This window comes from Acipenser ruthenus, chromosome 9, assembly GCF_902713425.1.
Source record: "Acipenser ruthenus chromosome 9, fAciRut3.2 maternal haplotype, whole genome shotgun sequence".
Classification (NCBI taxonomy): Eukaryota; Metazoa; Chordata; class Actinopteri; order Acipenseriformes; family Acipenseridae; genus Acipenser; species Acipenser ruthenus.
In genome coordinates this window covers 36563994-36591497 of record NC_081197.1, presented here as the reverse complement: position 1 = coordinate 36591497, position 27504 = coordinate 36563994, and the positions used below count along the sequence as shown (strand labels likewise).

The 27504-nt window shown below is 36.2% G+C and overlaps 1 protein-coding gene across 1 annotated transcript; it reads right to left on the bottom strand.

Moving 5' to 3' along the window:
* Positions 1-366: 366 nt before the first annotated feature.
* LOC117405170 (ephrin-B2-like) lies at positions 367-25970 on the bottom strand. Its single transcript, XM_034008007.3, has 6 exons — positions 25953-25970; positions 22362-22540; positions 11102-11388; positions 5503-5595; positions 4824-4943; positions 367-3530 (listed from the first exon to the last, which is right to left on the bottom strand). Exons 2-6 carry the CDS (start codon positions 22472-22474, stop codon positions 3130-3132), a joined length of 1014 nt encoding a protein of 337 aa, XP_033863898.1. The 5' UTR covers positions 22475-22540; positions 25953-25970; the 3' UTR covers positions 367-3129.
* Between the last annotated feature and the right edge of the window lie 1534 nt (positions 25971-27504).

Genomic DNA, 27504 nt, shown 5'->3' with positions numbered 1-27504 from the left:
AATCAGACTAAAAGAGCAAATGGTTAATCCAAGAGGTATGAGGAACACGCTGCATTAGGAGCTGTCAGCCCTACTTAGATCAGATCCCATCTCAATGTGCTACAAAAATACATACGCCACCACCTGGGAGGGAAATTCCTTTATCATTAGTCAAGATTTTTTAGGTATTCAAGATATAATAATGTTTTATTAAAACAATGATTTACTTGGGTCTCTGGTAGTCCAACTGACACGTAATTTTAAATCATGGAAGGTTGGTTACTGATAAACAAAACCTCCCAAAGAAAATGTCTAGAATATGACTCAGCCAAGTCACTAAATGATACGTATGTGAAAAGGAGATGGAAAAAGACACAAGATAATATATCCATAGGAAAAACATTTTATTGAAAAACAAAATTTCAGTTTGTAACAGACTTGTGGAATGTGACTTCTCATTTTCTATTTTTTTATTTTTCCATGGCATTATAACTGCAATGTGGAACTAAAGAAATCTAGAATTCATGACAGGCTAAGTAAAACAAGAAGAAAATATTTATGAACTCAAGCATAATACTGTGTTACTTACAAACTGGACAAAGAATTAAATAAATATTCATGGTACACGCTTATGGCACAAATATGCAGCAGTCAAATTTTGGCAACTATTTATTTTCCATTTTTAACCAATTATTCTAAACAGTGCAAACAGGGGGAAATGACACTGCTTTTAAAACAAGATATAGCTAAAATACATAGCAAAAAAAATCAAATTTTATACAAAACCTCTTATAAAACCATTTCATTATTTACACAAGCTGGTTACCAAAATTATGTTTTGCTGTGTGTTTTTATTTTCTAAAAAGGTGAATAAGGCTATCGTAACAACCCATTTTCCATATACAATACAAACGTTAACATATTTACATCTTTCACTACTAATGTACGGTGCAAATTTCAAAGTCAGGTGACTAGGGATGACCATACAAGCAAGGCATTTACAGTAACAGCCTGAAGTCTTAACTAACTTCAGATTAAAAGAAACTAGTTAATACGATTGTCATATTCTGGACCAGACTTGCAGCAACCACAACACTGATATTTCAATTGATTGCAGGTTGCATTTCATTAAATTCACAGTTTACCTCATAACCACAACACAGCCAAATGATGTTACATAAAGAACTGCTTCAAGGAAGAAAAAAAATAAAATAAAATAAAAACCTTAAATAAGGAACAGCAGATTCAAGCTACCTTTTACAATTACCAGAGGTTTAAGAACACTTTTCATGGGTATGCAGATCATTATTATTATTTTTTTTAAATACATTTGTGCAGAACTTGGCAACCATGACAACCCAGTACTGAGACATGAAGTGTACATGCTCTATTCTACATCTTGGTCAATGTAATTTTCAGGTTCATGAAGTAGTCAAAGTCATAATTTCTGTGACAGTTAATTTATGCAAGTATTCTTTTGAGAATTAGGAATATTAAAATAGCTACACTTTTATTCCCATTCCAGAATACAATGATATTGTTGTTATATTAAAACAAGACTTTTGTAAAACTACAAGTATTTTACATTACACAAGGGTGTCCCATTTAAAAACTATTCTCCTTTATTTGAACTGATAAATGTTTATAATACTACTCTACGTTAGACAAATGAAACACAATGACCGTAAATGCCGGAACACCTTGCTATTGTTTAATATATAATGAAGATTCATTTCCTGGTATTCAGGGGCTTGTGTTTCCTCATCTCCTGCAACTTGAGACAGCACAAGACTTATTTTTGCTCGGATTAGTTATTTTTGGAACAGGGCTGTATTTTCCCAGGGGCAGTTGTCCAATTTTTCTGTTTGGTTTTCTTTTAAAAAACAAAAAAGGCAGCTGAGACTTTCAAATTGTTAAAAAAAAGGGTTTTAATAACCTAACTTGCATAATGTGCATTTACCGGTATACAGTATTACATTTTCATACCACAAGTCATGTGCTCTAATCGCCTATCATAAATAAATCTTTTTCACCCCTCAAATTTACAAATTTTCCATTTGCAAAACAAATTGCAGGCATTATGTGCTTTACAGTTGAACAGAGCACCAATGAACTGCTGTGAAACTTATACTACCCACACCATAATAGGTTCACAGAACAGTCAATTTAGTACCTAAGTCTGCTTCAGTAGCTCCCCAAAGAAGACTAGGGTTCTTCAAAACAGCTGTAAGGCAGTTTTATTTCTTGTTGCCTGTACCTACAGTTACACCTGCCATGCCAATATGCCACCAGTGTGACACACTGGACCATCTCCTCTTTCTTTCCTTCCCTTGCACTTCAATTTTCTACCCTGTAGGTGCATTCTAGTGATCAACTATAATTCTACCATAATAAATATTCAAAGTGCAGCAGCTTCCATCTTCAGCTATTGTTGCTGTGTCCCTACCCCCGCTCCAACAAAGTGCTACTTCTAAGGTCACATATCCAAGCAGTAGCACAAGACTGCTTCTTCAAATGAACTCCTTTCCTTGACCGTTATCACTAACCTCAGGCTGGAGGTCTTACTCCGATTTTCTACCACTACACGCCATTTTCCATCCATTCTAGTGTGGCTGTTGTGTAGTATGTATGTTGAACATATGCAAATAGATAGTGTTAATATGCATTTTCAGTGGTGTGGTTACATAATTGAAAAGGAAATGAAATTGAAAAAAATCTGGCATTCAAGTAACCGTAGTTGAGATAACAGTGGTAGACTAAAAAAAGGGGGGGAAAGTGAACAGCTGACTACATTTAAATTAAAGTATGACAAAAGAAACGATTTAAGTAATGTTCTGGAGTTAAGTACAAGGGTCCTCAGAACCTTGTATCACTCAAAAACATCCCTTTCTGATAATATTCCCCAGAATGACATATAAACTGAAGAGACAAAAAACATTGTAATGAGTTTATTTCAGCCAATCCTCCAGTTTTAGTGAACGCAAATACACTATTACTGTGGCAGTCCACTGAATGCTTCTCTCATGGTATCTTAAGTCCAAGTCATTCATAGTGCACAAGGAGCCACCAAAAGCCCAACCACAAAAGCAGAAGGCTAGGAATTCTCCATTCTAATAATATATGAATCCTCAAAGAGTTTAAACTGCTGGTTCAGACTTTGTAGTAAATGTTTGCCGGACTTTGAGGTGGCATCTCTTGAACAATATAAACTGGATGCCCATAGTCTCCACTGACTTTCTCGTAGTGAGGGCAGAACACGCTATCCCCAGTCCTAAGTGGGATGATAATGTCACTGGGTTCAGAGCCATTGTTGTTGCCACCACGTTTGGGTGTGGCGAGGGTGCTGAGAGAGAGTGTGGTAGTGTGCTGTGGCGAGTGTTTCCTGTGTCTCCTCCGGTACTTCAGCAGGAGGACAACCAGCATGATGATGATAATTATGAAGATGACACAACCCGAGGCAATCCCCGCAAACAAGGCCACTTCGGATCCAATAATGCTTGAGGACTGTCCTGCTGTTGTATTGTTGTCACCCGTGTTTGGTCCTTTACCTCCTGAAAACAATAAGAAAAAAAGGAAGTTATAGAAGTGTTTAAAGTAATTCAATCACTCAGGCGTCTGAAACTCACTGACAGGAATGTACTCTCACTTTGAACACTAAATCTGGCTGTTGAACTTTGACAAACCAATTACTTTGTTCAGGAGCTATATGCAAACAGGAGTCAGCAGTCACTATTAAAAAACACTGGGGGTCTCTTGGACTTCATGTCCCCAATCTTACCCAAGCAGGGCTATTTTTTTTCCTACACTGCCATCCATCAAATGGAGAGCAATGCAGATGACAGGATATCTTTGATGTATGCCTCAAATAACAGATGCAGGCTTAGGCCACACTGTAGAGACTGTTGAAACAAATTCAGGACAGGATCTTTCATGATCACAAACTTGAACAATTTGCATATGTAAAACTAGCTTTTTAATACACCAATTATTATTTTTTTTTTTGTAAAGCAAAGGGTAAGCATTAGCAATCTAGGTTTAATTATCAAGAACATTTTTTCTTAATTGTTCTTAAGGAAGAGTGACCTTTTTGCCTTCACACAAATGGAATACTTCATCTGAGGCCAATCCTTCAGAGATGACTATTATTATTATTATTATTATTATTATTATTATTATTATTATTATTATTATTATTAATTTATGTTTTACACATAGAACATTTAAACTTTAAGATTTCAAAGGGATGGATTAGCAGCTCTCCACTTCCTGATAGTTTATACAATTACAGAAGGAATATGCTGCCGTAGACACTTAATTCACATGACTTTGATCCCCATATGCGCTCACCTGAAAAAACTGCTGATGCCTGCTAGAAGGATGCCAAAATAGATTTACCGGCATGCTAGCAAATACACACCCATTGTCAAAGTTATTTAATTGTCAGTTCAAAAGCAACTAGTCATGCCTTTTTTCTAACTACTACAGTGATTTCAGATTATTCTTATTGTGACCATTTAATGAGGTTCCAATAAAAATCAACAGCAGAGCGTTTACAATTTTGATGTGTAAAGCCTGGGAAATGCTTTAAAGCAATCCACACAGTGCCCTTAGCTACTAGAAACTAGTAACAGTCTGTTACTGTGAAACTTTTAATGATTTAACTAAACAAGGCAACCATCTGTTCAAGCTCCCACTCAGCATAAACAAGATACGAGACTTTAATCACATTTACAGTCTCAGCTTTGTGCCACATTTTCTAGGCCACGTGTGATTTTAAATTTGTTCTCTACATCCCTGGGCCAGTTGCACCAGTTAACTCAGATATTAAATGTATAAATGTTTACCTTGGTTTTCATCTACACCAGTTTCAGATTTATTTGTAGAGCCTTTCCCAATATTTTCAGTGTCTTTTGTTGGAGACTTTGTCGGGCTGTTCTCTTTTGATGATCCTGGGTCATTAGGATCTGGGGGAAAAAAGTAAAATAATTAGTTTGTTTTAATATAACATCATTAAGCATTATTCTTTAGAAGGAATCCTGATGTTGTTCTAGAGGGGGACTAAAGCATGCAGACAAAATGCAGGTCTCACAGGAACTGTATGTTGTGGAGAGTGAGATGCACAATGTTAATTCAAGGTTGACAGATTCCTGCATGGCATTTGTCTTTATAACCCAAGTATGCTAATGTGGTGGCCATTTCACATGTTCAGCGAGCAGGACCATCTGCACGAGCGACAGGAAACCTTTCCACGTGACATTTCAATTTCATAAAGCAACTTGACAGACTGTAGCAGAGACTACATGCTGTAAATGTAACCAAATCTCTTATCTATTGAAAAAAAAAAAAAGGGATCGCCTTTTAAAAAAACATCAAAAATGATATAAAAACCTACTAGCCAATGACATTGAAAGCAGTTTACAGTTGAACTAGGGGACTAAGAGGGCAAATGGAGTACATTAATCTTATATGAAACAATTCCTCACTTCAATCCAAATAAAAGTAGATTTGATATGTGATGCTTACCTTGCCCAACTTTCATCATGATCTTCATAGATCTGAATTTACAGACACCTCCGTCTTGATTTTCCAGGCCTGCCATTGTTCCATTTGAAGTAGCTGAAATATATCAAAGAAAATGGAGGAAACAAATTAAGCAATAAGATTACATGGCTCAATTAGCTCTTGGTTTATAAATATTTTTTACAGAAAAGATAAATATTGAAAGCCATCAAAAAGAGATTAACCAATGTTGGTGGCATTTGTCAACCTATGTAAAAACGGCCAAGCCATTAACTTCTTTTGTACTCCCCTGCAGAGTGATATGCCAAGAAACAAGAGAAATGCATTTCAATATGCCTCCGTACAATTACCATGGATTTTCTTCTAGTAGGATCCCCTACATTTATTTTTTACTTCAAGAAGCCTTTGCAATTTAATCTAAGTAATGGGCAAGGACTTAAATGACACGTACACCAAGACAGCCAAAATAATGATGTCATGCATTTTTTATGTGAAACAAAATTAATGCATCAGATATACTCATGGAGAACATGAACTCACAAGCTACTGCCAAGAACAGCAAAATAGTGGACAAATAGGTATAATGTTTACATTTGAACCGAGTTTCATAATTAAATTGGAAATGGAATTCATTAGATCTGTGGTGCTTTGGCAAAAAACTTAAAGAACAGCTTTAACTACGACATAAATCATCTGTTGGCGAGTGGGGAAGGGAAGTTTCCTACCATTAATACCTGTTGAAAGCTCAGAGTGTAACAGTTAACCACAAGTGCTAGTACACAGTATCCCCAACTGAACACAGCTGTACTGAAGACTGATCACTTGGTGTAAATGCACCATACCACCCCCTCCCCAAACTTGCCTTTACATCTCAAGATGGTGTTCTGGTTACAGGACTCGCATGCCATCAGCACAATAAATCATTTTGCTGCATGTCTGCAATGAAGCTGAGAATAATAATGTCCCCGTGTTTTGCAAACAGATGTCATGGTTAATGATACAAATCCTTGATTGCATAGAGTCGGTCCTTTTGTAGGCTCAGCAGTTTCATTATGGAATGCGTAATTTAAAGCGCCAGGACTACAAGAATAATTATTTCTGGTCAATTAGCTTTGACTGATTTTTAATAATTGGTGCCACAACTCGATAGCCAAGACACAACCCTTTTGAATAAAAAAGTTGCTGGAAATGAACTACTCAGCTATAATAAGGAAAATTATATAATAGTTTAACAGCTATTAAATCAAAAGTCGCTACACAGAACAAGTGACAACTGATTATTTTGTGGGAAAAGGTTTACATTTGCTATGGTCTAAAAGGTTGTTTATTCTGCAGCAAACCAATATGTTAAAAAACATTAAAACTTAACCACCCAAAGTGTACTAATAAAAATAAAATAAAAAATATGTTGCTGGGAAATGCTGATTTGTGTGCCATAGCAGATAGTATAAAAATATGTCAGTGATAGCAAGGTTTCTTGGTGGAATTAAACACATTTCAAACAGTATTGGATTTGAAAAATTACAGGAACGTAAAACAAAACAAACAAACAAAAATATCACAAGTGAGACTTCTGGAGATGACTGTGTGTGATCCCCATAGAAAGGAAGCAATAGCACCTTTAATATGTTTTCATTTGATTGCTATTATAACTGCCTTCCCTAGAGGCTAAGCTACAACATGCAATTGGAGGCTTGTGGCCCATCAGGTCAGTAACAGAGATCTAATCAGATGGAGAACTAAGCTGCTGGATTTGTGCCTGTGTGTTGGCCTTTATTCATAGGGATTAGGAAGCGAGACAAGTAACTGAAATCAGGCAGTGGCTTCATCCCTGCTCAAACCCTTCATTAAACCAGAAGAGAATTAGAAGCAGGTGCTTCTCGAGCATTTGTTTAAACATCTATATATCTATATCTATATCTAGATCTATAAAAAAAAAAAAAAAATGGGTGGGCTGTCTATTTGCCAAGGAAGGATTTAAATAAAAAAGCATGATACAGACATATGTATATCTGAAACATAGTATTCCCCCCCCCCCCCAAATGCATTCTGCTATACACTTACACTCCACTCAATATAGTTCATGATTATTCTAAAACAAATACAATACATAAAACTAGGTTACTGTAGTACCTGATGATTTTGACTCTCTCCAAAGTAGCAAAGCTAGCCTTAAATAAAAGCATGTAGAGTTGTTAAGTGTAATCTCAAGAGCACCAATCAAACAAAAAAAAACTACCAAAACCTTTAATGGACACCCTGATACTGTCTTTTAAAATCAAATGTGTCCTTGATTAACTAAATTACTTATACTACCCAAAACCAGATGTCTGAAACTTATATATGCTTTAGCATTTAAGAACATTAAAACCTTACCCACAGAAACCTAAAGTAAATGAACTGGCTAGTCACAGTTTACAACACAAGGAGGTAGTAAAATAGGTCTTTTGTGAAGAAGAATGTGGATGTGGAGCCCTTTTGAATTCTAGGGCTTGTAATCCCTTTTCACTATTTACTGCGGAATAAAAGGGATCATGTTTAGTTGCACTAGAATTTATATTATATATATATCATAGCAGATTGATTTTTGAAAGACACCTATATTTTAGCACTTTCCCCAAATTCATCAAAAAAAAAAAAATCCTGATTCATGATATCTTACTAAATATATATATATATATATATATATATATATATATATATATATATATATATATATATATATATATATATATATATATATATATATGTAAGAGATTCTTCAAATTGGGAAATATATTCCCAATTAAGAACCAATGGTGGACCGACACCTAAATCCTAAACACTTTCTGTCACTAGAAATTAACAAATTGTCTTAACACAGCACGTTTATTTAATCAGGCAGCTTATTTTTGTCCAGCCAGAAAGGTCAGTGCAGTGTCAATCCTTCTGCACAGCATATACATCCATCTTGGGGATTAGCCTTTACTGTTCACAATAGCATGGTGGGTGCTTATGAATATTCCAAATGGTGGCATGCTTTTTAATTTGAAGCACAAAGAAAGGCAATCCATGGGAACATATGAAATGGTAGTCACCGCCTCCATTCGGTCTCACTTAAGATCCATTTTGATTTAAGGTCTGACTTAATAGAACTAACGCAGGGAGCCAACTCTACTGTAATTGTCAGATTCCATCAAGGGCAGAGTTAATTTCTGGTATCGCAGACCGTCTTGAATTAAATGAGCTGGGACTTAAAGCAATGTAATTGTCACTTTAAAAAAGACAGGCATCAGAAGTTGCCCAGAGCAACGAGTTTGTGACAAGGACAGCAGCTCCTTCCCATGCTGGTTTTAACATGTCTGGACTGCAGCCGTCCAGGTTCTCAGGGAGATCAAATATTAAGAGCTGCAACAAATTGTCCATAGTCTTCTTCAGCTGCTAGACTTGTCAGTATCAAGTGAAAGGTATAATGCTGCTTCCCACATTAAATGCTATACCAACCACACAATTTACTCTGGATAATGCAATTCCATTTTCCAAGGAAAGCCTATTTTGTAGAAAGTGCCTGTGTACTATTCTGCCAAGAGCAAGTCTTATTTTGTAATACCAAAGACTAGTCAATGCAATTTTCAAAAGACTTGCCTGCCTTCAAAAGCACATATCCTCTAATTTATTTTTTCCCCCTGCAGTAAAACTTTATTTCGCTTACAGCATCAGTAATACACCTCAGCAGGATTGAACACAAATAGACAAGCATCAAAGGGAAAATGTTTACTGGTTTTATATAGCAGTCAATTAATTCTCTTCTACCATAGCCTTATCAGCCAAGTGAATAAATGCAAATCAAACATTATAATACAGTACAGTTAAAACTAAAAATAAAAAACGTATGGGTACCGAAAATATTCAAGCAAATCCTGACAGACTAAAAGCTGGCAATGATATTAATGACCCAATAATTATCCTGCAGTGGCAGTGAAGTGTAAAGACATCATTAGGGCCAGGGTTCATCCACTGGTTACTGGACTTCAGCGCACCGCACCTTAATATACTTTGACAGTTCAGAATATAACTGAAGAATGAGAAAATCTGCCACATTAGTCTTAATGCGTGTGACAAAAATGCACTCAAAACAGCACACAGTCCACTAGCCACCCCTATAAAACTCTGTGGCCAGAGTACCCTTACAGTAAACTTCCTTTGTGTTGGTGGAAGGCTCTACTTCTGAAGAACAGCGAGCAATTGCTTCAATAAAAAATACTTTAATCTCAGGCCTTTATACCAAGTACAACAAAAGTGTTGGGCCGCTATGGGGGAAATTATAGAATCCTAATTCACTTATTTTTACACATATCTACATACTACACCTGGTTTAGGAAGGGAAGCCTTGTATACATTTACTTTGAAAGTTTCTGCCTCCACAACCGATTAATCCTCTCCTTTCATTTGCGGCCCTGGGGAACTCAGAAGTACTACTTACAGAATTCCTATACTATACCTCTACCTTTACCAGTTTTAAATAAGATAAATTGTCTGGCTCACAGTTAATGTCACCGAATCAGAGTAAAAAATCCATTATTTGAAAATGTTTATTCTCACAAGCCCTGTGCCATTCAGGCCTGGAATCCCAATGGACTATGACTCCATTAAGTTCCTGTTAGGCCTCCGTTAGGTACAGACCTTCTCTGGATAACAACATTTTTCATAAAACTAATCAAAACAGTTAAATAATTGTCTGTTATATTTTAATTCAATTTACTAAAAACAAATACAGTAATTAACATAAGGTTATGCCAGTAAAAAATAAATAAAATGAAAGCTTTAAATGGAGGGAAAAAAAACAAAAAGAAAAAAAACAGTAACTGATTCTATAATGATTACTTGTACGATTTTTTTTTATCATTACCGGGTGTCAGATAGTCGTTCGTTCCAGGTCAAACGTTTTTGTGTGTGTGCGTGTGCATGGGAGAAAGCATGAATCCTTTGTATGTTGTACCAATTGCTTCATAAAGCTTGCCAAACCCTGGGTCATTAATCAGGTTGGTTCTCATTACATTTAAGGCAGACCGAAGCATTTTTTCAAAGTGCTTTACTAACTGTACATTTGGGCCATCTCTCCACTAAAAATGTTAGCAAATTGCAAAAAAAAAAATGATATGGTTTCTAAATATTTCTCTCATTCTTTGTATATTTATTTGTGATGTTGAAATGACTTGTTACTAAACACTCGTCTCAAGTTCAGAAATTTGCGAGTTTGTTTTAGTACACTTTCAATAACAAACCGTGCTATCAGCCTTTTTATGTATTCTTAAAAAATAAAAAAAACACACACACTTGTTTGAATGACTGCAATTAAACAAGCAAACGTTTTCACCTGTCTTTTTTTTTTTTAAATGGAGATTTATTTTGTACACTAAAAATCTGTCAGTGAGTCAGTTGTACTGGAAAGCAGCCACCTAGCAAACAAAGGCAGATGGCTACAACCTCTATGTCGCTAAAAGCCAAGAAATGTAATAAAAAATACATGCCTTTTTTTAAAATGACAACAACCTCTTTAGTGTGAACAATTCAAAACAGCATAGTATCAGAGCTCTTTTTGATCCACAAATCATGTACTTACATATAATGAAGTAATCCTTGTATCTTGAAAACTCCAGACCCCACAGGTTTGGACTGAATTCTTGAAACTTGAGGGTAAATTTGACATCTTGGTCAGGTTTGGTGCAGTGGAGTAAAGGTGTGTCTGCTTTGGTGATGGTGCAGCTTTCAGCCTGCTCTCTGGAGACCAAGTACAGTTTATAATATTCTTCATTTTGTCCGTTTGCCCTGGAGTCCGATTTTGGGCAAACAATGTCCAGTTTGTCTCCAATCTGTGGATACAGCACCAGTCCTTGTCCTGGAAGGAAACTAGAAGACAACAAGAAATGGGTCAAGCCATGTTGATGGGGGATCATTCTAAAAATAACATAGCACCTGTAGGAATTTGCTGTTAACTACACCTAAATAATCTGGTTGTCACTGGAGAACAGTCAGAGACCACAAAACAGGTTATTGCACATAGACTTTTACTGCTTGAATGTTTGTGAAAAGTACCTATGAAACCTTCCACTTTAAGTCAACCACTTCCTCAATACCACGGCTGTCTCACATTACCTGTTATCCTTACAGTTCAGTTAGCAACTGAATATCAAGATCTAAAATGATTGGCATAATTGAAACATCATGGGTGCCCACTCTTGGACACAATGAAATATTGTTTTTGTTGTCCATACCGTTGAATCAGCTCATGAGTTTCAATGTGTTTTCTTGCAAACATTTTTAATTAAAACTGCAAGTAAACTGCAATATGTCTTTACACAGCGGGTCATTGCGCACTACCGGCTTTGTATGAAACAAAAGTCTTTTTATGCCAGAATAAGAGAGTTTAGAGGGATGAATTAGTTGTAGTGTTGATCTGAAAGCATCTTATTACAGATGATGAATTCCTGTCTTGTGCTCTGTTCTACAATTCCACACTAATCCTCACCTCCAGATACACTGCATTTGCTTCAATTAATGCCCAGAAGGAGTATGTTAAACCTGCAGTTCCTGATGGAACAACCGAAAGGCCCCAGGCACAGGGTATCAGTTTTCTATTATTGCACAGGAACCACTCATACTAAATTCAAAACACAGGGCCTCAAAATGAATCCTAAAACAATTAAAAACACTCCAAAAGCCCATAGCTAATTTAAACCAGTCATCCATACATTTAGCCAACTTGCTGAACACAGCATAACTCTGTAGGTTTATGGCAATTAGTTGCATTTTCTTTGCAGTTTCCTCCAAAAAAAAAAAAAAAAAAAAGGTTTTGGCAGGGAGCCCAACTCTTGACCAATGGCATCAGGACGCACATTATCTCCACTACCAAGAATCAAGGACTTTGTTGATACTGTAGCAGAAATTATTTTAAAGTATTAGATAGAAATGTCGTGTCCACAACAAGTAATAAATCTAGAATCTAGAAGTGCAGACTCGTACTAATTCACAGTGATTATGTAATCCCAACAACCCCGACTTCCAATTTGACACACAGTAGTCCGTGTGCAGTTTTATACCATCATATTTAAATGTAATCCATTTAAACTTTGTCTTCCTACAATTACCTTTACAACTTGCACATCCTGTCTGTCACCAACTCACTTAAGTGTGCCCGAGCTGCCTCTCTCTCCTCTGTCCTAATTCTCCTCGACCTCTCTGCTGCCTTTGACACTGTTGATCACTCTATTCTACTATCATCTCTCGCTGACCTGGGGATCTCTGGCACTGCTCTGGCCTGGTTCTCCTCCTACCTCTCCAACCGCACTTACCAGGTAACCTGGCGTGGAGCAACCTCCACACCTCACCCTCTCTTAACTGGAGTCCCCCAAGGGTCAGTCTTGGGTCCTCTCCTGTTCTCTCTCTACACCCGCTCCCTAGGCCCCCTCATCGCATCCTATGGTTTCTCATACCATTTCTATGCTGATGATGCTCAGATTTTCCTCTCCTTCCCCACCTCTGACTCCACCATCTCCTCCCGTATCTCTACCTGTCTGTCTGCTATTTCCTCCTGGATGCACTCGCATCACCTCAAACTCAACCTCTCTAAATCTGACCTCATTTGATCTCTCTCTGTTCCTCTGGAATCTACCACACTCTCTCCCTCTTCCTCTGCTAAGAACCTCGGAGTCACCCTGGACCCCTGCCTCTCTTATTCCCAGCACATCTCCACTCTGGCACGCACTTGCCGATTCTTCCTGAGCAACATCCGAAGAATCCGACCCTTCCTCACCAACTACGCTACCCAGCTCCTGGTCCAGGCCCTGGTACTCTCCCGCCTAGACTACTGCAACTCCCTCCTGGCTGGCCTCCCTGCGTCCGCCACCTGTCCGCTCCAGCTCATCCAGAACTCTGCTGTCCGCCTCGTGTTCTCTCTGCGTCGCTTCGCACACGCTACTCCACTACTCCGCTCATTCCACTGTCTCCCGATCATCGCTCGCATCCAGTTCAAGACTCTTGAACTAGCCTACAGATGCCTTGACCAGACTGCACCCAGCTACCTCCAGACCCTCATCTCTCCCTACACCCCCACTCGACCTCTCCGCTCCGCCTGCACTAGAAGACTGGCTCTACCTCCGCTACGCTCCCCTGCCTCCACAGCCCGCTCCTTCTCCACCCTTGCTCCGCAGTGGTGGAATGACCTTCCTACAGATGTCATTACTGCCCAGTCCCTGACCACATTCTGGCGCCTCCTTAAGACTCACCTCTTCAAACAGCACCTGTAGAACTGCTCTGTTTGTATCCTGGGACACTATCACCCTTCATTTAAATGTGCTTTATTTTGCTCTTATCTGCCCCCTATTTTACTGCATTTAATACTGTACTTCAGAATACTGTAATCTGCCAAGTGTTTAACCTGTAGTATTTTGTATTTAATCATATCCTGATGTAACTATCACTATTTAATCATATCCTGATGTAACTATGACTATTATCTGCTGTATTATTGAATTGTATTTTGTCACACTTGTACTTTGCTTGAACAAAAGTTATTGTATTTCTTGCTCTTATTGTATTACTTGTATTGTAACACTTGAAATGTATTTGCTTACGATTGTAAGTCGCCCTGGATAAGGGCGTCTGCTAAGAAATAAATAATAAGAAGAAGATTGAGTTTTACAGCCCACAGCAATGTGCCACGGATTCTCCCCTTTCATGAAAACAAGCTCCCTTTGATATTAATATTATTGCTTACAAACCTGCAAAATGCAGGGAAAGAGCTGAATGCAAAATCGACCAAAATTTGAGGCCTTTATCACCTTTATTAAGCCAACACTACATCAGTATTTACATAAAGCATTACTTGCAAGGATATATCTAATACAAGGAATAGTTGTGGAGTTTACAGTATATGCTCTTAAACCATTATTCAAGAAATACTAAAACAGACATTATCATTAACTGCAATGGGGTTTCTGGGAGGACAGAATGTGTCCAGAGGTGTAATGGAATGCAAGCATCTCCCAGCTTTTAATGGGTTAATGAAATGTAGCTGCCATCTGCCAAACCAATCATGTGTAAAACAGAGATTGTAAATCAAAAGAGTGCCGATCGGGGACAAGAAAGAAGGTTGTTGAGTTTATGATATCCTAACTATCTCAAAAATAAATCCTGTCAAAACGGCTGCAGAAAGCAGATAAGATTTCTATCTTTCTCTTAGCAACAGTATTTGTATGCACTCATGCTCAGAGTGTGCTTCTAGCAAGTCTATCAAAGAGGTGAGAAACCACTTGTTATTTACAGTCGAGGCGTAAAGACATTATGGCGGCTGCTTTTTTTTTTTTTTTAATGACTGCACCTATTTTGAACTTTGTTGCTATTAAACACCCTTCCTATTTATGCTGAACAAGGAGAAGAAAAGGAGAAAATCACTTTAGTTTTTTCACTATGCAATTTTACATTTTGCATGATGCTATTGACCCATTTAATTTACCTTAACCAAAAGACTTTGATTCACAGAGGTCTAGTCATTAGTCAAAGACAAAAGACCAAAAGAATTTGAAACCCACACCTGCTACTTGAACTCTTAAAAATCAGTGTACAAGAACTGGATCCTTAACCCTCAAACTTTCAGGACACAGGGAGACAGATGGGACTTCTACTGAAAGAATTCCCAAGGCATTGTAACAGATTCCTGGCTTGCGGTGAAAATGGGTCTGGACTTGATTCCTGTCCTTGGTTTCGGAAGCTTGCAATTGGCATTTGTGCCGAGTCCAATTTTATTTTTTACCTCAATAAATAAAAACAGACTTCCAACATACATATTCTTAAATAAGATATAAACTATGCTAATATAAAGTACTGGATACTTTTTGGAGGGTAGTGTATTATAAAAAAAAATGAAATACTTTTTTTTCAACTTTTTTTAAAGCTATGCTTAATGGGTTCTGATGTACAAAGTATATAATGTTAGTTAAAACAATCCCCTTTTGTCTGTGGCAGGAACCAAAACAAAATAAATAAATAAATACATTAGAGTTTGCTTTAAAAGTAGTTTATTGAAATGTCCTTACAAACCCTTCCATTTTTTTTTTTTTTTTTTAAAGCGGTTTATTTTTATAAAAGTGGAAATGGTTTTATTTAATCTTTGGAAATAGGAGTAGTGCTTATGAATAGAAAAGTTTGTAATGTTGAAAAAAATAAATACATAAAAAAAGACATCTTGTACAAGAGTCTTAATGCCTGAGTTTTAAAGCTTGCTTTCTTGATTCAGTCTCCGTAGTATAAATGCTCACCGAATCACCCACTGAAAACAAATGTGGCATAGCAAGGTCATTAGCTTACCTTCTAGATAGAGACATCATCATTCAATTTATTACCTGAACGTGAGCAGCCAACAACATGACAGGTACATTCAAAAACGGCATATTAGCAGGAACAAACAAAGCCAGACCGCCTCTTGCATATTTTCTGTAATCGATTTAACCTTTGTTCGAACAAAACGCAGAGGGACACACTAACTCAACTCCCCTTTTGTCATTTCCCTGCCGTAAATATGCACCAGTCTGCATTGGAAAGGCTGATGGAGGCATGGGGCCTGCTGGACATTTATCATGCTCTGTTCTCCGTTCACCAGCAAATACTTGCCTGAATAGGCCATTAGCAATCATTGTCAAATGCAGAATGCAAGGTGCTTGGATGTGATCAGCCTGATGATTAGAAAAGGGTGCCCCTGTGCTTTGCAGAACACTTGCACTGGGTGGAATCTTTGATATGCGATTCTGAAGGTTGAACTGAAAAAATTAAACTAAAAAAAAGGACAGAAATGGCCCAGAAAATCATAATGGGCTAGAAAATGCCAGATTAACTCAAACCATTTTGTTTTGTTTTTTGCTGTGCATATCTGTGTCTTGAAAACCAAAATGTTTCAAATTTGTTATACCCCTTCTCCACTGGCTCATCCGACCTGTGGGGGCTCAGTACGGTACGGGTGGTTCTACCCTTGACCTTTATTATATTAATACAAAGAAGAAAAAAAAGCAGATAAAAAGATAAAATTATAAACTTATTTACAAAAATATAGTAAAACATAAAAATACAGCTGTACCATACATACAACGACAGCTCTCGTGCTCACGCAGCTTCTTGTTTTGGAGAAGAGGCATTAGTGTTGTAATAGAATGTGTACCCATTCTGGGCTTGTTTCAAATATAATAAAAGCCTCAAAATAATCAACTTGCAGGAATCTGCAGTTAGAGGAGGTGGTAGTCAAGCGTTTATTGCAAGTGCCATTTAGACCACCCTGTCTTTGAACATTTTTTTTAAATGAAGGCCTACACCATCAAAAGAATAGTCCTATTTCAAAACACTGCTCTCACCAATTGGCCACAGCTTTCTCTTGCTACTGGGCTTTTCCCTTAACACAGCCTTCCATGTTCTCATTCTACGGATGTACAAATGAACTGCTAATAAAAGAACATGCTGGCTACATGCACCTGTAGGACACAGCTCCCTGGGACACTCAATTCCACTTCAATGCCCCCGTCAATGCCCCCGTCAATGCCCCAGTCAATGCCCCCGTCAATGCCCCCGTCAATGCCCCCGTCAATGCCCCCATCTTAACATGGTGACTAGAAACAGGGGCACAACCAGCAGCGATTTAAAAAATACTGTTGATCACAAGATTTACCATGGTAACTACGTACATTAAAATACCAAGAACTACAGAAGTAAAGACAGGTTTAATCGATTTGAAAATGAATAAAAAAATAATAATAATAAAATAAAATAAAAATCCACATTTCAGACTGAAGTAAGTAATCATCATCTTCAAAAAAATCTCATCAGGTATTTTGTGAAAATGTACATTAGTATTTGAGAAAAAAGGTTTTAAAAGGCAGGAGGTAGAGAATTTGGGGAGCAAATCCTGAACGAAGAATGATGTTTATCTTCGCTGCTACCAAGTATAGTGAAAGACTGTTGGGGGGGGGGGGGGGGGGGGGGCTGCCTCAAAGATGGCTGAATCAAAAGAACTTTGTTTTCTTTTCAGACAACCTTCTTCTTGCCAATCCCCTGTGTTCTTTACTCCTTCCCAGCATGTCCCTGTCTGCAGCACAAATAGATGAAAGAAACAATCTCAAATTGCGCCTAATCCTGCTGAATGGTCATAGCTAGGCCAAGAGTTAAAAGAAAAAAAAACTGTTTGACTAACAATTGCCCCAATATTGAGATTTAAATAATATAGAACCTTCATAAAAGCAGAACATGAAATCCACCTTTGCCATGTTACACAGTACCAGTGAGCAAGAACTGAGAAGCTTTTCTCTACCGTCACCCAACCCCAAACTACAGCTAGGCCTTTCATAGACTCTAATCCTGGCTTTTGAGTTTTGCGCTGTTCTCACATAATACATTACCGCCCTGGGCAAGGCCGTTCTGCCTCTTTCAGCATTATGCCATCTTGAACATAGCCTTAAATCTATATGTTGCCATGGAATCGCCCTTTTACCTTTCCATACATTGTATAAACTGGATGGATTTAACACATTATTTTTCTCTGAAAAGACAGAAAAAATCAGGTTTTCATTACAAAAACAATCAGATTACGATAGCTAGTTCCTCCTCTAGGCCTTTTTAGCTTTGCTTCATTCATGTCGGATCTGTGTCTTTAGACCCCCTGTCTTTAATTTGCATCACATCTACAAAGAACTAGTATGCAGTGTAATCTCCTTATTAACAAGGGCTGGAGTTGATTTACTTGAAAAAGCAAATTTTGTCAAGGCGGCCTGCTTTGTTGTTGATTCTGAACTACAAAATGGATTACCAGGGAAATCTTTAGAGTTCACACATCTGTTAAGTAAAGAGAATTTACAAGGAGCATTAAATGGACAGACAAGGAAACTATGCCCATGGTTTAAATTTTCTTTCATGCACAACAGACTAAACGTCTTAGTCTTTGTCCAATTGGGACTTGGTTAAACAAAGGAACTACAGGGGCTTTTCCATGCAGTTTCCCCCTATCCCTCTCCACAATGTCTACTCTTCAAATACTGTACCTTAAATACAATCATGCAACATAGTCAATGTTCCCAGATAGGGCCCTGCGCTTTGAGAGTTGGTCATTTTCATAAAAATATTTAAAACACTTGAGCTCCCTTATGTAATTTCCCACAAAAAGGTTTCTCATAAACAAATATATGCATATGCATTATAAATGACGCAAGGAAAACCGGTTTATGTGTCAGCAGCCAAGCCAGTCAGAGATTAGGCACACATGAATCACACGGTAATCACTTAGAATTCTTCTAATTTTAGAGCTATCCTGTTTTCATGGCACTTAGGCTGGATCTGAAATGAATCTAGCCCAAGCAAGTCCTTGTACGGTCTATGTGCTGCAGGTTTCAGAATGATCAAGGGATTCCACTAAATAACACATTCATTTTCAATTGTATAAGAAAACAATGAACTTTAAAAACTTTCTTTGAATGCGACCACTCAAACAGATACCTGCATGTTGGACAGTGCCAATACCATGACAGGGTTTCCCTGAGAAGCTTTAAAAACTGTGAAAGCTTCAGCTATTAATAAATGCCAACATCATTCACATGATAGTTTTTTTTTTCTTAAGGATTAAATACATTCAAAAGGGACTTGCCAAAAATACAGCATTATTATGGATTAGGATTTAAAGATAAAACTTTGTAAAGTCCTAAAATATACTTGCATTGAACAATAAACACATACTAATTTGTTTTTGTGAAGATTTGCCGAACAATCCTTTTAATCCTGCTTTACAATTTATTTATTTTTTTTCCTAAACCCAAACCATGCTTTTTGTGCCCTAAAAAAAACAAAAACTAAAAATCACAAATACCAGTTAAACATGGTGCCTTATGGGTCTAAAGCAAGCTGCCGTGTCCAGAGATAATTTCTCCATCATACAGCTTGCACAGTATGATAGAACATTAGTACAGCTAACTCTTTCAGTTCTCAGTGTCCTCTCAATCACTGTCCATTGCCTTTAGTTCATCATCCTGACAGAATTGTGGAATGAGGATGTGAAAGCACTACCAATGCAGGGGCTGCTCAGGTGTTTTGTCCCTTTCATCCTCCTTATTAAAAGCTGACCAAATTAAATCAAATACAACCTCCAGTGCAGGGTTCACAGTCTATTCAATCAGCAGTGAGTATGCATTTGGTTGTACAGAACAAAACACATCTCATAACGTAATAAGAAATAGACCAACTAGTGCAGGAGGCCAACCAGGCCACCTAACAAGGGTCATCGATTGTGCTTTAATAAAAAAAAAATACAGCAGTTGACTGACAATTTCCATGTAAAAGGACTTCACTGATAGGCCTGCATATTCACCCCCCTTCAGACGCTATACTCTTCTCAGAAGGATCAACATCAAATTAAAACATTCACATCAAGTGAAGGTTAATTTAAAAAGAAAAATGAGTAATGGGGTCTCAAAGGCCAAAGGGCTTGCCTGGTGTAATTTTGATTGATTCTGAAAATTTAAACGTAGGCCTATATGTTATGTTTCCCTTCCCAGGTCGTTTTAATATCAATAATCTAACGTTTATGACTAATTTGTACTGAGGCAGTTTTGCTTTTACAGTTATTTGTAGTTTAGATTAATTACAGACGAATAGATTAGGTTTACAGGTGCAGTGTTAAAGTGTCCTACTATAAAACATGTAATTCCACATAAATAGAAATACGATCCATGAAAAATTTGGCCTCTGTCATGCGTCTTTATTTAGGAGTTATTTATGAGCACACAGTGGCCCTGCTTTCTATGACGCCTGCAGTTGCGAACTAATCTAATGACCAGTTGAGAAGTCGGCTGATGTTTTGATGGTCGCCCCCCCCCCCCCCCAACAAACTCTTGAGTTTAAAATCCGGATTGCTTAAAGTATCCCATTAATTGCAGCCAGTATTCAAAATATGCTGGACTACATAGCATTTGAAAAGGTTGTTGACATCTTAAAGGATGTATATTAGGTACGACACGGTCAATTGTACAGTAGCGCCTATAAAAATGCGCAACTATAGCTTATGTCCTTAACGGGTCAAATGATAAAATATTTTTGTATGTTTTGGAGTAAAATTATAAGTATGGAGCCTCTGCATCCTGTTTCCCACTGTGCCTATAACTCCCACAACTACATCTTTTTAAAAGCACTGCTTCTTATCACAGATTACACACACTGTACACCATTGCCACATTGCAAAACATCGAGCCTGCAGAACCTTGAATGAAGTCAGACCATTCCAGACTAAACGCACCGAGCTGTGTATCAGAAGAGTGACCCCTGTAGGTCTGTGCTGATGACCAGGATACATTATCTTCATTTACTTTTACTCTTGCCAATATTGCGTTTTTCTAGTATCATGATTAGTGGGCTATTATTCCAGAGCTTCTTTCCAATATGTTGAACCGTATAAAACTATATACAAAAGTGCATTAGGCTTATTACCGGGCTAATAATCTCAATCATAACAATAGTAATGCTAATAGTACAGCACTTTTTTTTTAAACAGTTAACTAAACATACCAACATTAGCACAAGTGAAATGGAGCCAATTGCATTTGAATTGTACTGTATTGTGAATAATCAATGACATAATATCACCCAGTCTACACGTAATGCTATATTTTTTACAGAAATCAAATTGGGAAAAAATAGAAATACAAGAAATTATATTGTATCGCTACACTGTAAAACACATCTGTTTTTTGTGTGACAATATATTTAGGGTTCAATAAATAAATAAATACAAAACACACAAGGGTGCCATATTTTGTATACTGAATAAAGACTAAAATGTGTTGCTTTAGATTTTAGTTTAATTCTTGACTTAGAGTGTACCTTATCCTAACACACAAATTAAAACTTGTAGCCTCCATAACTTTATAATAAAAGCCAGCGGCTTTCTAGTTTTGTTTACAGTATCTGTAAAGGTTTTGGAACCTGACGATTTTGTTTTCAAAACAAGCATAAAAATAAATAAATAAATAAAAAAAACTTAATTTAAATGAACCAATGCAAAAAAAAAAAACTTCGGAGTTTAAAAACATAACAGGTACAGTTAAAGGTTTGAGCCGTAGAAAACTTTTCAAAGTTTACAATGTCCTTGATTATAAAGTTCAAGCGTGTTTTTTGATTAGCCTACATACAATTTTTTTGTCAATTAACAATACAGGTGTAAATAACAGTGTATTTCATTATAGGTTATCTGAATAGCCTACTCATGTGTAGGTTTAATGGAGATTGACTTTTAAACTCAATTATTTCAATATGATATATAAAACCTTGCTTATTGAATATGCCGGGTTGTTCTCTGCATTTCCAAAGAAAAAAGTAGACAGTTCGTGACACATTCCAGAGCGCGATGTTTCAACTGATCAATTGGTGAACGGCTATAGCTAGTCATATCTTGTTGATAACATATACAATGTGTAAAATACCATAGGTTACTTGTGTAGATCTGCACATTAAAAAAGCGACAATAAAAGCTAATAATAAAGTAAAGAGTACATTTAATCTCCAAAACCACGAATGTGGCTTGACATCACAAACACCAAACCCTCTCGTGAAATCTGCCATGAGGCTAGTCTATACAATACCCATTGCGAGACAGTTTTTAAACACGAATTAAGCCTTTAAATAATTAACTTGTTATAATTTCCATCTTGTGATTTTCTGAAACATGTATGTTTTAATCGTGTTCAAAATACGCACAGGAGCAATTGCGACGAACTCGGGTTTATGCACATTCCTAAACTGAATCCTTCAAAGCAAAACCCGACACATTTAACCTGAAGATTGCTACACCTCTTGATTAGCCTTACTTGGTATTTGTTGAATTCCAGTAGATTGACTCCAAAACCGCCGAGCGGGACAATGCCGTCTTGCATAAAATGACCACAACTCCAAAATAGTATTTCCAAACGGTGTCCCCCATAATTACTGGTATGGTCGATCGCTCCAGTCTCCCGTCTCCAAGCGGTGTGCACTTTGCCGGTCGATCCTGTAAATATATTATTTTAAAAAAAATTGTACTCCTAATACTTGAAACCAAAAAAAATGTCCCTTTTGTTTCAGTCCCAGATTTTCTTTCTAAAGAAACCTTTGAATAACATACGAGAATTCCACCGATCCACCTCGTTGAGATGCAAAGCGATGCACCGAAGTCTATTCCAGGGCACCGTGCTAAATCTCCTAAAGATCCGCGTAGAGACGGAAGCACTAGCACCAGTCTGGTTACTGCAGATGTCCTTTCTGCGTATTCTTCAAGGTATATCCAATTCCTTCAGTATCACAAATCAGGAGGGATAACCAATACAGATCCAAATGTATAGGTTTGGTCAAAGTACAAAAAGACAGTTGATTTGATCTATAATATTTCCGCAAAACAACTTTTTCATATATAGTCACAATAGATGATGACAGATTTGCGATCTCGGTTTTCAGCACTGGGTAAAGCACCTCCACTGCTTGCTCCCTCTCAAAGCTTAGTTGGAAGTAACTGAGTGACTGAGACGAAATAGATGGTAGCATTTTCTACCCACAAACTCCGCCCACGCCAGCGCTCATTGGCTCACCCCTTCAGCTAACTGGGAAAAGTTACTGTCAGTCAAAAGGACACAGTGAAGTTGGTTTATCGACTGGCACCACTGAAAAAAAAGTACTAAAGAATGGGACCGTAAAATAAAAATAACGCTTAACTGTAATAATTATTCGTTAACCCCGGTATTCCCACAATAGTATTCACTTCTAGAAATGCAATAACAGCGTCAGATATTATATATATATATATATATATATATATATATATATATATATATATATATATATATATATATATATATATATTTATGTGATTATTATTATTATTATTATTATTATTATTATTATTATTATTATTATTATTATTATTATTATTATTGTTAAACAAGTTACAAAACCCCCTATATTGAATCATCCCAGGAAATATTACCCGTGTGAATACATTGCATATTTTAAATACTATACTATTCATTTAAACATCGATCACACATGTTGGTAGTAATGAGTGCATCGTGTAATGGTGTGCTATTTGTTAAAATTGTACATGGAAAATTGTAATTTTACGTATTGGCTTGTAAAATATTTCACCGCAAGCATACACTTTTTTTTTTTTTTTTTTCTGCAAAACAATCAAGCAGCTGTGGCATGTCCTCCCACTCAAAACAACATTTTTAAAAAACTACTTCAGGTCAAAGCGGGCGCCATGAATTTGCACCTGACAATTGTTCCTGAGTAAATGCGAATTGCAGTAGGGACTTAAAGACGGTTGATTCATGAAAGATTTTACACTTAATTGACCACTTTTATTGATTAAGAAAAGTGAATCACGAGGTTCTGTAATCATGGTTTGGTAGACATAGACAGGATTTACAGGGCATATTTTTTAAATTATTGAAGCTAGAATCTGATTTTTATTTGCTTCAAATATATATATATATATATATATATATATATATATATATATATATATATATATATATATATATATATATATATTTCCAGATGTGAGTGTAAACTACATTTGACCAGAAAATGAACAGGAATACCAACAGAGATGTTTCAATGGTTTTTGGAAAGTGTAAAAAAAGGGAATGTCCTTATGTTTAATTTGTAGGCTAATTGTCACTGTTTTGATTAAAAAGAAAGCACATTGTTAACTTTCATTAGGACCTAAGTTCTAAACTAAATCAACGCAGATGTTTTACCCTTTATTACTGAATTAACGAGAATAATGAAAATTAATAAATAAATGAAAACAACTTTTCGTATTTTTAAAGGTTTGTGTAAAAACGTGCTTTTGCATAGATCAACGGCGCCCACTAGCGTGGAGAGGCATTTTCCGAACAAAAGCACAGGGAACCTTTTTCCACCCAATAGTGATCTCACTTTTGTATGGATAGTGTGTGGGGGTCATTTAACCAGTATTATTAAGTATTTAAAATATATAATTGTTGGGGTTTTTTTTTTTTTTTTTTAATCTATGTATGCATTTCTGTTTGTGGTTTTGGCTATATGGGATTAAGATTTATTCATGAAAATAATTTGCCATTTGTTCTCCCTTATATGCAGTTTATCTATGAAGAATCTCTTGTCCAATAAATCAAGTTTATTATAAAACTAAATAGCTCTAAATATATATATTTATTTTAACGAGAAAGGATAGAATAAAAAACGTCTTTTTTCCAGACTGCAATACGCTATTGTGTATTGCAGTCTGTTCTTTCCATCAAAGCAAAGTTGAAAGGAGAAAAGATAATGTAATTAGATGGAAATCAACATATTGTCTGTCATTGCTGAGTAGGGTACACATCCCGTGTGTATTTCACTGTGAATCACTTTGCCACTCTCAGGTGAAAAAACAATTATGTATCGTTACATGCTTAATCGTTTTCAGTAAACTGACATTTTAAACAAATAACATGTCCGGTTTATGCCAAAATTAAGAAGTGTGTTAAAATTTAGAACTTTTAAAGTAAAACATATAATGGCGAAGGTAGCGCGTATTTTATTTTATTTTTACTTTGTTCCCAATAGCATAATCAAACCCTTTCCGTTTCCATTAGGAGTAAAGCTGAGTAAGTGAATTGATTCTGACCTTTTAACAGAGAACATCCTAATAAGGGAAACATAAGCGGAAATGAATAGTATTTTTATGATCTGAAAATATCTCCAACTAGTTAAAAATAATTATACTATCCAAAAATCTTTTTTTTTTTTTTTTTTTTTTTTTCCAGCTCAGATTTCAGAAAAGTTTGTGCTTTTCTTATTTGTGTGGTAAGCGTAAGGGAAATTTGGGCCATAAAACACCAAGTAATCTTCCTTTCTTTTTTCATTTGTCTGTTTAATCTTTTTCCCAGCAGTCATTTTAATTTTAACCTATCACTTAAATGCTATTATTTATTTTTAAATATGACATAATAGCATTATGCCTTTTTTTTTTGTAGCGCAAACCATCGTCGGTAATTGTGGGGGTTTCGTTTAACTTTGAATCAAAAGTAACCACACTTAAAACAACGCAGGAAAAAAATAACGTAATGAAATCTATGTGCATATGGAAACTGTTGGGGTTAAGAATACTATATTATATATACGGGGTTGCAAAGAAAGACAGGGGTTGTGTGGTACCTAAAATAACCACATCAAAGACATTCTTTATTATCAAAGTGTTTGTCTGTTTGTCGGTCGATTTGTCCACCAGTTTTTATTAAATAGCCCTCCCTGTCGTGTATTTCTTTTAGGCAAGATATTTGTAGATAGACCCGACAAGGAATCGTCCAAAGCTGCTTTGGCTTAGAATAAAGATTAGTGGTGTAGATTAAAATGATTTTGTTGATCAGCTTTTTATTTCAATAAAAAAAAAGTGAGAATCCTACCGTAAACGGCTTCGTCTTTCCTGCTTGACTTGATGGCCTCAGTTACATCCTGTGTGACAGCATACCAAGAACAAACTGAGTTAAGACACAGGGAACTTAGATTGGGTCTTTAAAAAATCTTGCAACCCTGCGGCGATAAGAAAATAAAAAATAAAACAATTACAGGGCAAAATGTATCCCCCTTTATGTGTAATTAAGTCATTTTAATGCCCCCTCACACGCATTCGTTGTCTTTTCCAGTACCCCTTTGTGGTTAAAAAAACAAAACACAAAAAAAGAGGCACATTTAATAAAAATCAGTACCTGTTAAACTCCAGTTATATAAACGTAATTTGAACTACTGGGTAACAATAACATTTAAAAATTGCCACCAGAATCCAGAATTTTATTATTTTTGTTATGTATTTTTTGTTGGGGGGGGGGGGGGAGTTAAAAACTCGCAGAAAAACTTAATTCCATAAATCCATTGACACCGTTCATTTTTATTTCCTAAATTTATCTAAAACTAGAATAGTTTAAACAATATAGCTGTAAAATCGAGAAACCATTTATTGTTTTAATTTAGAAAGCATTAATATACATATATACTGCAACAGATTTTACTTTAGGACACATTCAAGACGACCAAACATATTCAACCTGCTATTCCTTGTTTGTTTATACTGTAATACAATACTGATTAGATATATTTAGATTTATAAAAATCAGGGTGTAATATTATAATTTATATTATAATTTGAAAATAGTGTTTAATATTAGGAATAAACAATGTGAATACACTAAACAATGTTTACTGTTTAAAACGTTACACGAACTTGTGTTTCAAAATTTCTAGTCAAAAACACTTTATGCTGTACAGAATGAGTGAAAGCGGGGTTTGTGAGTAGCCTTGTTAAAGATCGGATATAGCATTATTTTTGCGGGTATCTCAATTAAGCTATTTTTTCAAACATTACATTAAAAGACATTAAGGGGGTTAAAATCAGTATAACTTATTAATTGGAGTTTACAATTTACTTTTTCCTGATTTACACCGTCAGAATGCATCACTTTAATATTAGTGTAGTTATATTATTTATTTTCTTACATTTTCTTTTAGATTGTGTAGTATATTTCAGAATCCTGCAAGCAAGTTTTACCAGCGGGGAAATTTATGTTTTAAATTTAATATTGCAGCATGTACTTGCATTTAAAAATGTCGATTTTTGGCAATTTTACATTAAAACCGCCTCGAATTTCAAGTCAGGGAAATAAAACCCGGTGCTATAGTGTCAATAGTTTCACACCTTGTAAGGCATCAGATAATTGGTTTTCTTTCCAAATGTAGTTATAGTGCTGTTGGGACAACTGGCAACCTCGCTACACAGCATGTTATGCATACACCTATTTCTTGTATTTATGTAATGTAAAACGAATTCCCTTTCCATATACAACATTTAAACACTTTCAACAATTACACCATGTATATAATGTACACATTTTACAAACACCACGACAGTGTAAAGTCAAACTACTCTTGTAGTATATAACAGTTAAACTTCACCTGTTTTAT